General features: G+C 35.0%; 1 protein-coding gene and 1 pseudogene across 5 annotated transcripts in view; one reads left to right on the top strand and one right to left on the bottom strand.

Annotated features, from left to right (window-relative positions):
- Positions 1-15,360, bottom strand: part of WWP1 (WW domain containing E3 ubiquitin protein ligase 1) — a 119,919-nt gene that overhangs the window by 88,728 nt on the left and 15,831 nt on the right. For 4 of the 5 annotated variants that reach the window (XM_029923206.1, XM_029923209.1, XM_029923208.1 and 1 more), the window contains exons 2-3: positions 13,251-13,346; positions 5,408-5,498 (exon numbers count right to left, since the gene is read on the bottom strand). In XM_029923206.1, coding sequence (XP_029779066.1) covers positions 5,408-5,477 — 70 coding nt within the window. In that variant the 5' untranslated portion in view covers positions 5,478-5,498; positions 13,251-13,346. Of the gene's footprint in view, positions 1-5,407; positions 5,499-9,167; positions 9,352-13,250; positions 13,347-15,360 lie in introns of all 5 variants that reach the window. The other variant, XM_029923207.1, reaches the window with a different exon arrangement.
- Positions 6,945-10,362, top strand: LOC115278810 (annotated as a pseudogene).

Raw genomic sequence — 15,360 nt, 5'->3', positions numbered from 1 at the left:
TCATATTTTAACTCTGCCACTTACCAGATGTCTGATCTTAAGTAAATCAAATAACCTTTCTGACTGTCAATTTTCTAATATGAAAAACAGGGGAACAACAGTATCTGGTTCTTAGTGAGTGAAAGCCTGCAAGTACTATTATCATCAATGAATGCCTGGCACCCACCTATGGTAACTATTATTTTATTATTATTATTATTATTATTTACTGTATAGTATTAACTCTTCTGAGTTAATTACAGATACATTCAAAATATATCCATTTTATACCTTTTACTGGCAAAGTCTTCAATAATACGAGGTGCTAGGAAGGTAAAGGAAGTGATTTTTAAAAGATACAATTTTCCCATTTAATAAGTTTACTTTGGTGTTATACACACAATGTCCTCTCCTATAAAATTATATAAATACTAAAAATCTGTAAGAGTCCTGTGTTATGAGCATATGTAAAGAGAGGGCATTTAAGAAACCCACTCATAATAAGGTCTTCCCCCCAAAAATCTAGTAATAAACTTAATAAATGTAGAGGATCTGCATGAAAATAACTATAAAACCTGACTGATGGACCTAAAAGACTTGAAGGAAACGATACGATATACTCCTGAATTTGGCAGTTTTAGCACTGAAAGATTTCAATTATCTCTAATTTAATGTTATTTTTTAATGTTTGTTTATTTTTGAGAGAGAGACATAGTGGGAGCAGGGGAGGGGGAGAGAGAGAGAGAGAGATGAAGCCACCGATCTGAAGCAAGCTCCAGGCCCTGAGCTGTCAGCACAGAGCCCGATGCAGGGCTTGAACTCATGTACTGGGAGATCATGACCTGAGCTGAAGTGGAAAGCTTAACCAACTGAGCCACCCAGGAGCCCCTAATACGTTATTTTTAAATGATCTAAATGAAAACAGTACCATTGGTTCTGAGGGAGTTTCAGGAGGGCATGGAAGCACAGGAAAAGGGAAGGCACTACTCAAGAATTCAATGAAAGGTAAAAAAATAAATAAATAATAAGAGAATGAAGATATATTTTAAAATGGCAAGTAATGAGACTTCCCCCAATGTATCTTTTAAGGTACTATAAAATGAAAAAAAGGTAAAGTACTGTAAAATGAAAATTAAAATAATGACAAGGATGTAAGGGCAGAGATGAAACAAAACAGAGTAAGATGTTTGTATATAATAATGGTGGCATTTCAAATCAATGGGTAACGATACATTATTCCATAAATGTTGAAGCATTTGAAAAGAATAAAGCTAAATAAAGTTAAAGAAAAGTTAAAACACTGATACAAAATTATGATACATATGATCACAATTTAAAAGGTGAAAGTATTAGACACAATAGCTAAAAGTATTACAAATGTGAACATAATTGCCCATTAGCTTTTCAATCTCAAGTCTTATGTTTTTATATGCCTTGCACTTTGTTTCTTATCCTCTCCTGCAGAAAGCCTGAAATCTCACTATTTTTAGATGGCACGCTTCTGTTTGCTACTATGCTTATGTGCATGCTTTACTCTAGTATATCACCATATTACAGTACGTAACTTTCTCTTTTAATTTTTTTTTTACAGTTTTCCTTCTTTCCATGATCAATGTTCATATTCTTATTTGCTACTGCCAATCAGATATGTGTTAAGAACAGTAATAGAAATAAAAATAAATGAGCTAATAAAATATCTCAGTTTATAAACCATACCTGCCAGAATCCAATAGCAGAAGGGTCTTAATCATGGTACTGATTATTTTAAAAATAAAAGAAATATCAATACCAAATAAAAGAAGAAATATAAGAAATAACAATACAGAGTTCCTTCTTCTCCAGTAAAAGGAGCAACAACCTGGGAGTTCTAAAATCTTGGGATTTTCCTAACAGAAGGCATTTAATTGAGTCTCAGTCTTTACTGGTAAAATAGTAAATATTTATTCGAGAGGGTACTGTTAAATCAGTAATATTGTGGATTTTAAGGTGCTTTATATTTTTAAAAAATTGGATCAACAAAAGAAAGGTAAAAAAATAAAAATAAAAAAGGAGAGGAGGAAAAGAGAAGAGTAAGGCACTAAAATCTGGTGCCATTTAGCATAGGCCCAAGTTCAGTTTCCCAAGAGCATCACTGGGATGATTTCAAAAGAGTAACTGATACTCAAAATGATAAATACCATTGTGGCATTCTCTTCCTACTTGCACTTCTCTGGTTCACATCTATTTTCCAATTGGTTCTCTAGACTTATGATGATTCTATGAGCTACCTGATAGCTGTTCAGTAAGTTAGTTTTTGGATCAAATCAATCAGATTAGGTTTTTGTTATTTCAACTAAGAACTCACATAAAGGTCAAGACCAAAAATAAAGTTACACCTCAGATATGTTAGCCACAAGTCCTGCACAAATAACACTGAAAACCAAAAATGTGGCAGTACGCCTCTTATGTAGAGCAAAAGAAGTAGTATTAGGAATTATCTAAGTGGTTCTTAAGTGAGTACACATCAGAATCTTCCAGGGAACTGCTTCAAAACATATATCTCCATGGTTCACAGAAGACAAAATACAATACATCTTAAATATTAAGGCTCAACCTCACACATGAGAGAAATGATACTTACATTTTTACCAAGACACTATTTTTTTTAAATTTTTAAATTTTTAATGTTTTTTTGTTTATTTTGAGAGAGAGAGAGAGAGAGAGAGAGAGAGCAAGCGCGCACATGAGCTCGGATGGGAGAGCAGCAGAGAATCCCAAGCAGGAAACAGGGCTTGAATTCACAAACTATGAGATCATGGCCTGATCTGAAACCATGAGTCGGACACTTAACCAACTGAGCCACCCAGGTGCCCCCAAGATACTACTTCTTACCTAACTGTCAACAATCCAGAGCTTGATAACATATTTTGATGAGGCTAATGGAAAATAGGCACTCTCTAAGATACCTGGGAACACAGAATGGTACAGACCCTATGGAGAGGAATTTGGCAATAAATGGCAATTATTACATGTGTTTACTCCCTGACTCAGCAATTTCACTCTAGGATTCTATCCTAAACACACAGGAGTAAAAACAAGAAATGACATTTGCAGAAACCTATTTACTGTAGCTTTTGTAAGCTATTTATTGTAGCTTGCTATTTGTAATAGCAAAAGAATGGAATCCTGATGTCCATCACCAGGATACTAGTTGAATTAGCTTTGTAGATCTATTCAACACTGTACATACTGCGCAGCAACAAAAAAGTATATACCCTGCTATGGAGCAAACTCCAAGATAATAACTGTTCAATGAAGAAAAGTCCCTAAGAAGTAGGGGGTTGGGAGGAGAGCTATGAATCCATTTACTATACATATCTGCTTATATTTTCAAAAAGAAGCAATGGAAAAAAAAAACCAAAATTAATAAAAATGTTTATGTACATTTTTAGGTAAGGTCGAAAAGGGGGAAGATGGCAAGGAGTAACCAGACATCTCCAAATGTACCTTGATTTAAGTTTTTTTAATAGTTTATTTTCAAATTGGCTTCCATGTAACATCCAGTGCTTCTCCCCCCAAGTGCCCCCCCCCCTGACCACCACCCTCCTCCCCTTCCCCCTTCAGTCCATGGTTCATTTTCAGTATTCAATAGTCTCTCATGATTTGTGTCCCTCTTTCTCCCCAACTCTCTTTCCCCCTTCCCCTCCCTATGGTCCTCTGTTAGGTTTCTCCTGTTAGACCTGTGAGTGCAAACATATGGTATCTGTCCTTCTCTGCCTGACTTATTTCACTTAGCATGACACCCTCAAGGTCCATCCACTTTCCTACAAATGGCCATATTTCATTCTTTCTCATTGCCATATAGTACTCCAGTGTGTGTACATATTGTGTACATATATATGTACACACACACATTTCTTGATTCATTCAACCTTGATTAAAGTTTTAACTCCAGAACTACATAAACGTTTTACATGCAATAAATAAAAATAAAAATAACTGAAAGCAGTAAGCCCAACTGATTACTGACTTGGTGGTTTTAACCATTTCACCAAATGGAAAACTACTTTAAGTTACTTTGAAACGAGCAGGGAATCTCAGAGAAATTATAAACTGGGCCTGTAGTTTTTGGTAATTTTAATGTTGCCAATTTGTATGTGTGCGTTAGGACAAAACAGGCATAATTATGTTAATATCATTTGGAATTAAGATTTTGTCATTAAGAGAGAGAGAGATAGAAATATAAAGTCAAATAAAATAAAAATACCATTTTTCTCCTTTTAGTGGAAAATGGTATGTAGGGACTACAGCTATTTTGAATTTGAAATATCAGCATGAACTCAGGATTTGTTTTTTGCTAAGACATAAACATTTCCTAGCCCTGGTCACTGAAAACTCCTAGAAACAACTGACCTCATAGCAGTAAGTACCACAGGAATTATAGTATCTCCCTCCTTACTCTGGCCTCAATCCCACCCCCCCTGAGGCAAATACTGTTTCTAGTACTCTAACCACAGATCTTCATACACACACCCCTCCTTTTTAATCTTCATTTGGTTGTATACTATGCACACTACTCTACAACTTTCACTTAATATTATTTTAGAACTTGGTTCCTTTGGGTATATATATTTATTTCATTTCACTAACTAGGATTCCACTGCCAATCTTTTGCTATTACAAACACTCTTTCCCTCTTCCCCTTCTTCTCCCTCTCTCTCTCCAATTTTACCTCCAGGAATTTTTTATTTGCAGAATTTATATTGTTTATATATAATGAACGAATTCGCCTGCTAACCAAGACTCTTATCTTGTGCAAATGCTGTTCTTCCTCCAATGCTCTTTGCTGCCAATCTAATTTGATATGAATTTTGACTCCTCCAAGAGTTGAAGTGTTATGCTCTGAGTCCTTCTTTTATCCTATTCTCCCGTGTCTGCAGGCCTTCTCCGATCCCAAGCAGACTAACGATCTCATTGCATCTAATCTGTATGGTAACTGTCCATATAAAACAAACCTGTCTCAATACTAAATAGTAAATTCCTGGTAACTAGGACCTTATGTTTTCATATATGTAACTACAATTAAATTCTGGCCAATGAGTGGATGGCTAAATAGATGAAAAAAGTCCTTCAACATCCTTCTGCATTATAATAATCATTTAAGAACCATTTCCATGATATTTATTCTAATACCCAAATTCCCCCACCACCAAAGAGGATATATCTTCTGTGCAACCAGGTCAGGTTCAATAAATATTTACTGAATAAATATTTACTGAATAAATAAAATACTTTAGAAGATTTCTACCTTTAAGGCCTATTGCAACAAACACACTACAGTATGAAACTAAAAGGGAAGATATTTATGGAATAAGTTTGCTGAACTGAATATTAAAAAGGAAGTTTTGTCTGGGAATCACTATTTTAAGTTATTATGAAAATAACTTACCAGTTACCTGTAACTGTGACCTTCCACTGTGGTTATTACTAGTATCAGACCGTGGTGAAGCAGTGGCCATGTCCCAATATTCAGCTTAAACCTATTAAAAAGTTAATTTATTCAGGTGTTAGACAATGGAGTATAATTTTCAATATAATTAAAACAGTCTGAATCAATGAAAAAACTACACCTAATACAATATTTCCAACTCCTCAAATGACATATTCACAGTTGTCCTACACTTAAAATGAAAACTCAGTACTATAAGTATTATAGAAGAATATGGCCAAAAAACCATGTCTAGGTCAATTTGGACAATATAAATGATGATTCTAAGCATCCAGGGTTATATATAAACCTATAAAAAAATAAACATACAAATAGTTTTTATTATATAAGATATATTTTTTTTCTTGCTTGCTTACTTATCTGAACCACCTAAGTAAATTGGCCCTTCACCTTTTAATACTTCAATGTGTATTTCCTAATAAAAAGCTCTTAAATTAACAACAGAACAATGACCAAATTCAGGAATTTAACTAGTATATTACTATTCTCTACTATACAGTCCATATTCTATAATTTCAATTGTCAAAAAGAAGGCATTATCATAATTTTTTCACTATAATACCTAGTTCAGATTTTTATATATTGCATTTGTTGTCCTGTCTCCAGTAAATCTTATGTTTCCTTATATAGTTTATTTTTTTTCATGTTCTGCTTCATTCCTTAACCTCAATTTTTACTTTTTAAATAAAATACAAAGCTGATCTACATGGGAAATATTTTAAGACTAACCTTCTTAACCCTTAATCCACTAAAGGAAAAATAAAGTAGAACATTCTGGTCAAGATTGAGAAAAATTAATGAATAAAATGTTTACCTTGTTTTTCCCTGTTTATAGTCTTTTCTATGCTCCATTTGGATCCTTCCCCCAAATTCAGGATCTAATACTCTAAAAATCATTATACTCTCTCTTCACTTATTTATAGTTGCATATACTATGTATCTGTATATATGTGTGTATGTGCATTAAAAGATAACCAGCTGCCTACTATTTGACTAACTAACTTTGGTTAACATTTATTCACAGATTCTGCAACCTCATCCAGGCCAGTGCTATTCCTCTGCAGATGAAAAATCAACTCAAGGATTACATCACCTGCAGGTACATCAGCTGTCATGTTCATAGAAGAAAATCAGTGGGAAGAGAAAGTGTCAATAATTCAGGGACAATGAAGAAAATCAATGGTGAAGGTTTGAAACTAAGGTTTTTAATTTTAAGTAGCTGGTATACTAAATATTTTGAAAAGTCCTCCTGCTTCAGTGTAAAAGATCCTGGATAAATTAAAACCAATGTACTTTTCAAGCACTGTTATGTTTTCAAGAGGTATAAAAAATTATCAAGCTTGCCCCCATCCCATATAATAGCAAAACAAACACCACCACCACCACCAAAAAAACCTTTTTAACTAAACTGAAACAGAACGGTGAGTAGTAAGCAAAAAATATATTTTTTAACTAGAATTGACTGCTCTGGATGTGCATGCTAATAGCAGCACTGGGATCAAGAGATAAAACACTGGATCTGCTGCAAGGTAAGAGAGCAGAGATTCCCACAAGAGGCAAGGACCCAAGTCGGCTATAACCTGTAACACACCAAAAGCATACACATATGCTCACAGGAATGGACCCCAATTTAAGCCACTGTGATTACCCAAAATATACAGCAACCAATTATGAGCCTACAAAATCAAACTTATAAGAAAACAAGCCACTATGAACAGAAACAAAAAAATAATACTGTCTGAGCCTACATGGACTTTACATATTATGATTATTAATAGTACAGATTAAGTATAGATTTTTAAAAATTTAGTTTAGCAATAAAAGATAAAACATAGCCAAGCAAAAAGAGTTGGAAAAATGGCACTGCATATTTGAAAAAGAAACCCGACAGAATTTGTTATAAGTCTTTATTTTAGAATAGTTTCAGATTTACAGAAAAGCTAAGATAACAGAATTCTCATATACCCCATATCCAGCTTCCATGTGGAGTATATAAGAACTCACAGTAGTATGCCACATTTGTCATAATTAATGAGCCAATCTCAATATATTATTAATTTTCATAATTTATTCAGACTAGATAGAACTTAAAGAATCAGTAAATTTGAATATAAATCTGAAAACATCATTTACAAGTAAGTATTGAAACACATGGAAAATACCAAAGAAAGGCTAAAAGACATGAAAGCAATTTGACATTTATTTCTACTCATATTCCAGAAAATTAAGAAAGAGGAAGTCATACTAGGATAGAAAATGACTCAGTCTTCTATAAACAATGAAAGATATTTATCCAAAATTCTAAAAAATCTCGTGTATGTGTGTGTGCATATATATATATATATATATATATATATATATATATATATATGAGAGGGGGGATAAACATAAAGATGTTCACATAGTAGTAACAATGCAGGACACCAAAAAAGAACCATGTTAAAAAGCAGCCAGAGAGAAGAGATTACAAACAAAGAAAGAGAATAATGTGACAGAATTCTCAACAGCAACAATAAAAGCATAGAAGGTAGACCAAGCACAGCTACCAAGAACGGAAACAAAAATTATTTAACCACAAAAACTTTCTCTGGGGAATGTGGACGACATTAAGACACTGCCAGAAAAACCAAAAGAGAATTTATCAACAGTAGACCTTTACCTTAAGAAAATCTAAAGAACATGTTCCTTTAGATTCCCACAGAAAATGCTCTAAGAGGTGAGGGAAAATGAGCGAAGAAACTGGTAAGCATACAAGTAAATCCAAACAAATACTGTGTGAGTAAAATAACAACATCTTATTAAAAGAGTTAATAAGGTAAATCCCTTGCAGAGGGATTATAATCTGGCTTAATTTTAGACTGTACTGCACTCCTAGCAGATTTTCAAGGGTAATCATAAAATAGAAATGAGAGGTTAATTTTCAAGCTAGTAGAGTAGAAAAGAATTTAAAAACTCCAACAACAACGTATTGATAAGAAGTCCAGACAAATTTTTTAAAAAAAGCATAAATAACCAGAACTATCAGAAAGCATAAGAGAATTCAAATATAGAAACAATCATAAAAATATATGGATAAATTCAAAAAAAGACACCAAGTAAAGATACTGAAGGAATTAAAAAATATGGAAAATAACATAGGAGACAAATATAAACAAAAAGAAAGCTGGAATTAGTTATAATAGCAGACAAATAGCATTATTAAGGAGAACAAAAAAATGACACAAGGTTCAATTCAGTAAGCAGACATAAAATTTTAAATATGCATGCTTAAAAGAAAAGGCTCCCCAACATAGCAGCCTCAGCAAAAAAGAAGGGGAAGCCTATCTCCCTAACAGACTTTCTGGTTGAGGACGGTAGGACTCGTACGGGAAGCACCCATGTCCCCACACCAGTAAGCAGGACTGATCTGGAAGATATTTCAACCACTTGGTACAGTAACGATAACAGCATGTATAAGGTACCTCTAACTGATCACTACATCCTGACCACTGCTCTATAGGCTGCCTAACAACCCATTATTGACCAGAGCCATCTTCCCAAATTGCTACGCTACACTGCTTTTCTAGGGAACACAGCTTGTGATGTAACAGAGTCTCCATTAAGGAATTCTTCAGAAAATTAAATATCAGCACAATGCATTTACCATGTGAACCCAGCAACTCAAAGAGATTGAAAAATTTTGATTACGTGGAGAACTTGCCTTCTTTGCTCAGTGCCCTGTACCTCAATGAAGAGTTTCTGGTTAACAAAATTCCAGTAGATATTCCTGATCAAGCTCAAGTTAAAGATAAGGATGCTTTTTCTTTTGCTGAGGAAGAAATCAGGATTCTCAGAAAACATCCACACGGACAGCTCGGATGACTACCTACAAGAGGTGATGATAGCTGTGAAGGCAAATATCATGATCATTACGGAGGCCAGAATTGCTCAGATGACTCACACAGCAGAGACTACGATTGAAGCTATAGCTCCAGGATAAACAGCAGCAGACATGACTGCAGTAGTGGTTACTAAGCGATGATGACTACACAGGCAGTGGGACCACCATGAAGACCAATATGATAGACATGATGTTCAGTCAAGGAGCTCCAAAGACAATTATTCTGGGGATGATTACAGATGTGATGACAGAGGTCTCTCCCCAAAGAGCCAAACTGAATCTAAAGCTGCAGAGTATTCCTAAGGAAGAGGACTTCTTGGCTGGCACCTCCTAGTTTAGTGAAGCAGCATCTATGTTTAGAACAGCAAAGCCTATTATTGACCCAGCTCTAAAAGAATAAGGAGTAAAAAAGCAGCTACAGAAGAAACAGGAAAAAATGCAGTATTAGTTGGATGAACCCAAACTAGAATGATAGCCCTAGGAGAGACACTCAAACCGGCAAACCAAAAAACCTCCAGAACAAGAATGGTCAAGGACAGGACGTGAGTCATCTCAAACTGGGACTTCAGCTGCATCTATCAGAAATCAGAGCAGGATGCATGAAGGAAAGAAAGTGAGAAGTCTCGAAAGTGAAATACTCAGTAAGGCAGAAGACTACCACTCTCCAACTTCTAATCCTCCCAAACCTGATTAGCTGCTGAAGGTAACGCTGTCCCCTCCATTAAAAGAGGAAGCTTGGTGAAGTAAAGTGCTAATCCTTGTGCTGATTTCAAAGTTCAAACACAGCAGCAATCTCCTACCAAGCATGGGGAGAAAGAAGCTCCAGCTTAATCAACTCAGATAAACCTGGAAAGATGAAAATAAACCAGATGAGGTGAGTGTCCAAAAAGGTAGAAGTGGCCCAATGGAAGAGAACAAAGACAAATGGAAAGACTCTGAAAGGAAACATGGCAAAAAGGATCAAAATTCTAACTTTGTACCTGAGCCAAAGACACCTGAAGAATCCAGCCTATAAGTGCAATTCTGAAAATATGCAACTCTCTCTACTGACGGATAAGATTAAAATGAGGGGAAAGGATTATTCAGAATAGACTTCCACATCCTACACTTTTTCCTACTCTTACTACCCTGAAACATTCCTGAGCTAATCAAACATCTATCCAGCCAAGACAAAACAAAATTCATGGTCTCTTGGCAGGGAAAAAAAAGCCTCAAAGGATTTTTAGAACTACAGAAAGAAATTGACAAATTGGCATTGTCGTGGGTGATTTCAACACACTCCAATTTTTCAGAAGTCAAAAATAAAAATTAAAAAAAATGAACAAGCAGAACTTAACAAACAGAATCTTATACCTAACATTAAAAATAAACATTCTTGGGACACCTGGATGGCTCAGTCAGTTAAGTGTCCAACTCAATTTTGGCTTGGGTCATGATCTTGAGGTCGTGAGATCAAACCACGCTCAAGTTTCATGCTGGGAGCAGAGACTGCTTAAGATTCTCTCTCCCACTCCCCTTCTCCCACTTTGTGCTCAAAAAAGAAAGAAAAGAGAAGAGAAGGAAAGAGGGAGAGAGGGAGGGAAGGAAGGAAGAAGGAAGAAAAGAGAGAAAGAAAGAAAGGAAAGAGAGAAAAAGAAAGTTTCTCAAGCATGTATGAGGCATACAGAAAACTAATACATACACTGGAAGATAATGAAAATCTCACTGAATTTCAAAGAATATATATCAATTATACTGTTCCCAGGCTCTGACCATATATAATTAAGCTAAAAAATCAATAATGGAAGATAAACTTTAAAACACAAATAGAAAAAAAAACCTTCTAAATGTTTCATAGGTTAGAAGAAGCCATACTGAAAAATTAAAAAATAATACTAAGAACTGAATAACAAATATATCATACAAAAATTTATGGGATACAAGAAAAGTTAACTTAGAGGCAAATCTACAGTTTTAAAAACTTATAGTAAGTTAATAAGCCAATCTGTTAAGTTAGAAAGAAATTAATAGAATAAACCAAAAAAAAAAGTATGGAATAATAAAGAACAGAAACTAATGAAATAGTAAAAAGGTAACAGAAAGGCTCAACAAGTCACAGTTCTTAGAAAACACTAAAACAGGGGTGGGCCTGGGTGGTTCAGTCAGTTGAGTGTCCAACTTCAGCTCAGGTCATGATCTCGCAGTTCGTGAGTTCAAGATCTGTGTCAGGTTCTGTGCTGACTTCTCAGAGCCTGGGGCCTGCTTCAGATTCTGTGTTTCCCTCTCTCTCTGCCCCTCCCCCATTTCTTCATGCTCACTCTCTCTCCCTCTCTCAAAAACATTAAAAAAATTAAAAAAAAAAAACCACTGAAACAAATAAATCCCTGGCAAGACTGATAAAAGGTAAATAAAACAAAATGAACAAGATGAAATGAAATGAAATGAAATGAAATAGGAGCCCCAAAATAGACCACGGTATGTAAGGACATCCTCATGTAATAGACATAACAATATAGATCTGTGAAAAAGATGGACTACTAAATAGTATTGAAATTACTATATGGAAAAATCAAATTCGATCCTCACCTTACATCACCTTAACCTAAACTTAGCCACCCAGGCACCCCACTGTCACTAGGTATTTAAATTGGTTAAATCCTGCTGGTAGGTGTTAGAATTGGTACAATCACTGGAAAACAATTTGGCACTATCATATAAAGTTGAATATTTGCATGTTCTTCAATGAGCAATTCTAGACATATAATACAAAAATTTTTGTACCTGTGTGCCAAGTGTAAACATGCTTCAAATTAACAAAAAAGAAAGAAACAAACAAACTCAAATGTCCACTGGTAGAAAAATGGTTAAGTTAATTAGGCTAACTCACACAATGGAACATTATACAACAGTAAGAATGAATGAACTACAGTTGCAGCCAACAACATGAATGGGTCTTAGAAACATAATATGAATGAAAAAAAATACAAATGGAGTTCTGAGTCTTCTTACTCAGTTCCACCTTTAAGATTTAACATTCTCCACTAAGGTCTTCTTCCTCTTACTAAGGACCATACTATGCAGTTACAGAGGGGCTCACAGGTAGCTCTTTAACTGTGTGGGTACTGACCTACTTCTTTCTTAAGTGGTTGGTTCTCAAATGTCTGTTTTTATTATTAACTTCCATATATTTATTACACATAATCTGGCATGTTCAAATTATAGAATTTCTAAAAATTTAAAGAATGCATGGAAGGGAAGAAAGTGGGTAAAGTGAAGATCACTAATTTATCAAGTATGATGGTAAGGGAGTATGTCTACAGCCTGTGAGGGGGAAAAAAAGAGAAAGGCATAGCTTTTACACAGATGATATTAGTCTTCCAAGAAAAAGGCACTTCTTTCTCTGAACAATGGATGAGGAATCTAAGGAAAGGTGAAGATACTAATTCATTTGGAGGCATATTAAAAGAAAATTGAAGGACCTAATTAGTCAATTATATAGAAAGGTAATAGGCATAGGATACGTTATTTTGCGTACATGCTTCTGGTAATCAATAACAAAATTTAAACTGCAAAACATGACTGAGATATTCAAAAATGGTACCATTTTGCCTTAAAAGGAACACAGCAAATAATCAATTTCAACATACAATTAGTTCCCACACTTAATAACAAAGTTGTATGACACTTAAAATATAATGCACTGCTATACATATTCTTTAATCTGGCATTACAATAACGCTGTATGAGTAGGGGGGGGTACTAGTTTCATCTTACAGATGAGGAAATTGTGCCTCAAAAGTGTTAAAAGTCTAGTCTTCTTTTTTGTGACAATATAGGATCTAGAGCAGTATAATTAACTGCCAATATGTGGAGTCAGAGTGTTAAATATAGTCTTACTTAAAAAAGAAGTTTCTAATCACTTACTATGTACCAGGAACTGTGCTAGACACTGGGGATATAAAGATGAGTAAGACAGGATTCCTTCTTTCAAGGAGCTCATAGTCTAGTGAGGAGACAAACCTGTAAACAAATAAATACCTTTCAGTGTTACCGTTACTAAAACAGATGTAAAATGTAAAGTAGAACATTTGGAGCACACAAGAAAAAGTGGATAATCCAAACTATTGAATCAGGAGATAGTTCACAGAGAAGATACCTTTGAATGAATTGTGTCTTGCTTTGAATGAACTGTGTCTTGAATTCTTCATGAGAAAATTACAGAAAGTATGGCATACTCAGAGAACTATTAGAATGGCTGGAGAATCGAAGATAGAGATGGTGTCAAGTGGTAAGGTTAATAGGCAAACTGAGTAATCTAAATTGTATACGATCCAATGGAATAGTTTATATGGTATTCAAACTATACCACGCATAGTAGTGTAAAGTTTATCATTAAGGTAGAACTGATAGACACCAATGGGCTTAAACAACAAGAATCATATTTGAGGGGAATAACTCTGGAAGCAGCAGGGATAGATTAGAATACTGAGTTTATCAGAATCAGAGCACTGGGAGTGGGGGTGGAGGGGGAACTCAGGCTATATATAAGATCTTTAACCAGATGGTTATGGGATAGCTGAGGGTTAGAAAGGTGAGGGACTCTAAACTACCAAAAATTCTACCACTTAATAGCTGTGTGACCAAGTGCGGCTAAAGGGAAAAACAAAGCCTGAGTTTGTTAACAAACTTTTGAGCAAATTTAGGTTACAACCTATGCCCAGGGGATATGGCCAGGTATATGGAAGCTAATCATGTCCAGCTCAATCCTTTAAAAAAAACGCCACAGAATTGTAGAAGAGTTATTCAACTGCAAATAAGAGAGTCCTGAATATAGATAATGAACTATGCTTTCGATCCTCCAAGGTTATAGGCCTATCAAATCCTCACTTAGAAGATGTATCTTAATTGCCTACGTACCTCAAGTTGTCACTCTTAAGTCAGAAGCAACATTTAAGAAAAAAGAACAATAAATCTGATCCATTTGGCATGCTATACATAGCATCAAGGCTTGGAAAAGCCAGAAAACTACTGTCACATATCTATCTGCCTGAATCAATTAGTAAACACCCTACGGACTACCTAGTCTATAAAGTGGGCATGGTGAGGACACAAAAATTGTAGAAGACAAAGTCCTAGTCAATACTTAGCCCAGTTCTGAAAACAATATTAATACATAGTAAACACTTCAGTAACAAGATGGTACATAATCAGATGCCAGAGAGGTTTCATCTAATCAATGTGGAACTTGGAAGATTAGAAAGCATTTTGGCAAAACTATTATATTAACTGCACAAAATCTAAAATTCACTAAAAGAAGCAAAGATATAGATGAAAAAAGCAGCTTCCCTGCCCCTGAAATATCCAGGATTTAGCAACTCTAAAGCAGAAATAAGTATTTTGTAAAAGCATAAACTACAAAATAGAATATTTAATTTTAAATAATACATAAATGTTACTTCTATATAGGCATCATTCATAAAGAAGGTATTATTGGTCATTTCAATAAATTTATAAAATGCAAGAGAATAAATAAGAGGGTGACTCATACTGACTTGCCAGGACCATCTAGTTTTTAGTTCTACTCCCTGGGAAACCTCTTGCTTCAGGAAACAGTGGGATGGGTATTCGGTAACCTTAGCAAACAGTATAATGATTGTTGTAGGCAGCTTTTTTGATGTACCTCAAAGAGATTTTTCTTATGGAATCCTGTTATAATAAAGCACAGTCCCGTTAAATTTTGTATTTCTATGTGACCTAAATATTCAGAAAGGAAAAATCAACCTTACAGGGACAACTAATCAATGGGCTTCAATACCACTGGCACTGCATGTTGGGAGAAGGGGAAAGGAAGGAGCAAGAAGTGCTCAATACCCAGTGTCTTTTAGCTCTCAGAATTTAGTTTCCCAAACTCCAAATAACTGCCCCTGTGGTCTAAGGATCCAAAGACATTTCCAACTTCCTAATCAGGCCTACCCATTCTTCCCTGCACCACACCATCACCCCGACTCCTGTCTCGACATCTATGCTAACAACA

The sequence above is a fragment of the Suricata suricatta genome, chromosome 15, assembly GCF_006229205.1.
Source record: "Suricata suricatta isolate VVHF042 chromosome 15, meerkat_22Aug2017_6uvM2_HiC, whole genome shotgun sequence".
NCBI classification, from domain to species: Eukaryota; Metazoa; Chordata; class Mammalia; order Carnivora; family Herpestidae; genus Suricata; species Suricata suricatta.
The sequence above is the reverse complement of the archived record's forward strand: the minus strand, read 5'-3'. Positions and strand labels throughout refer to the sequence as shown.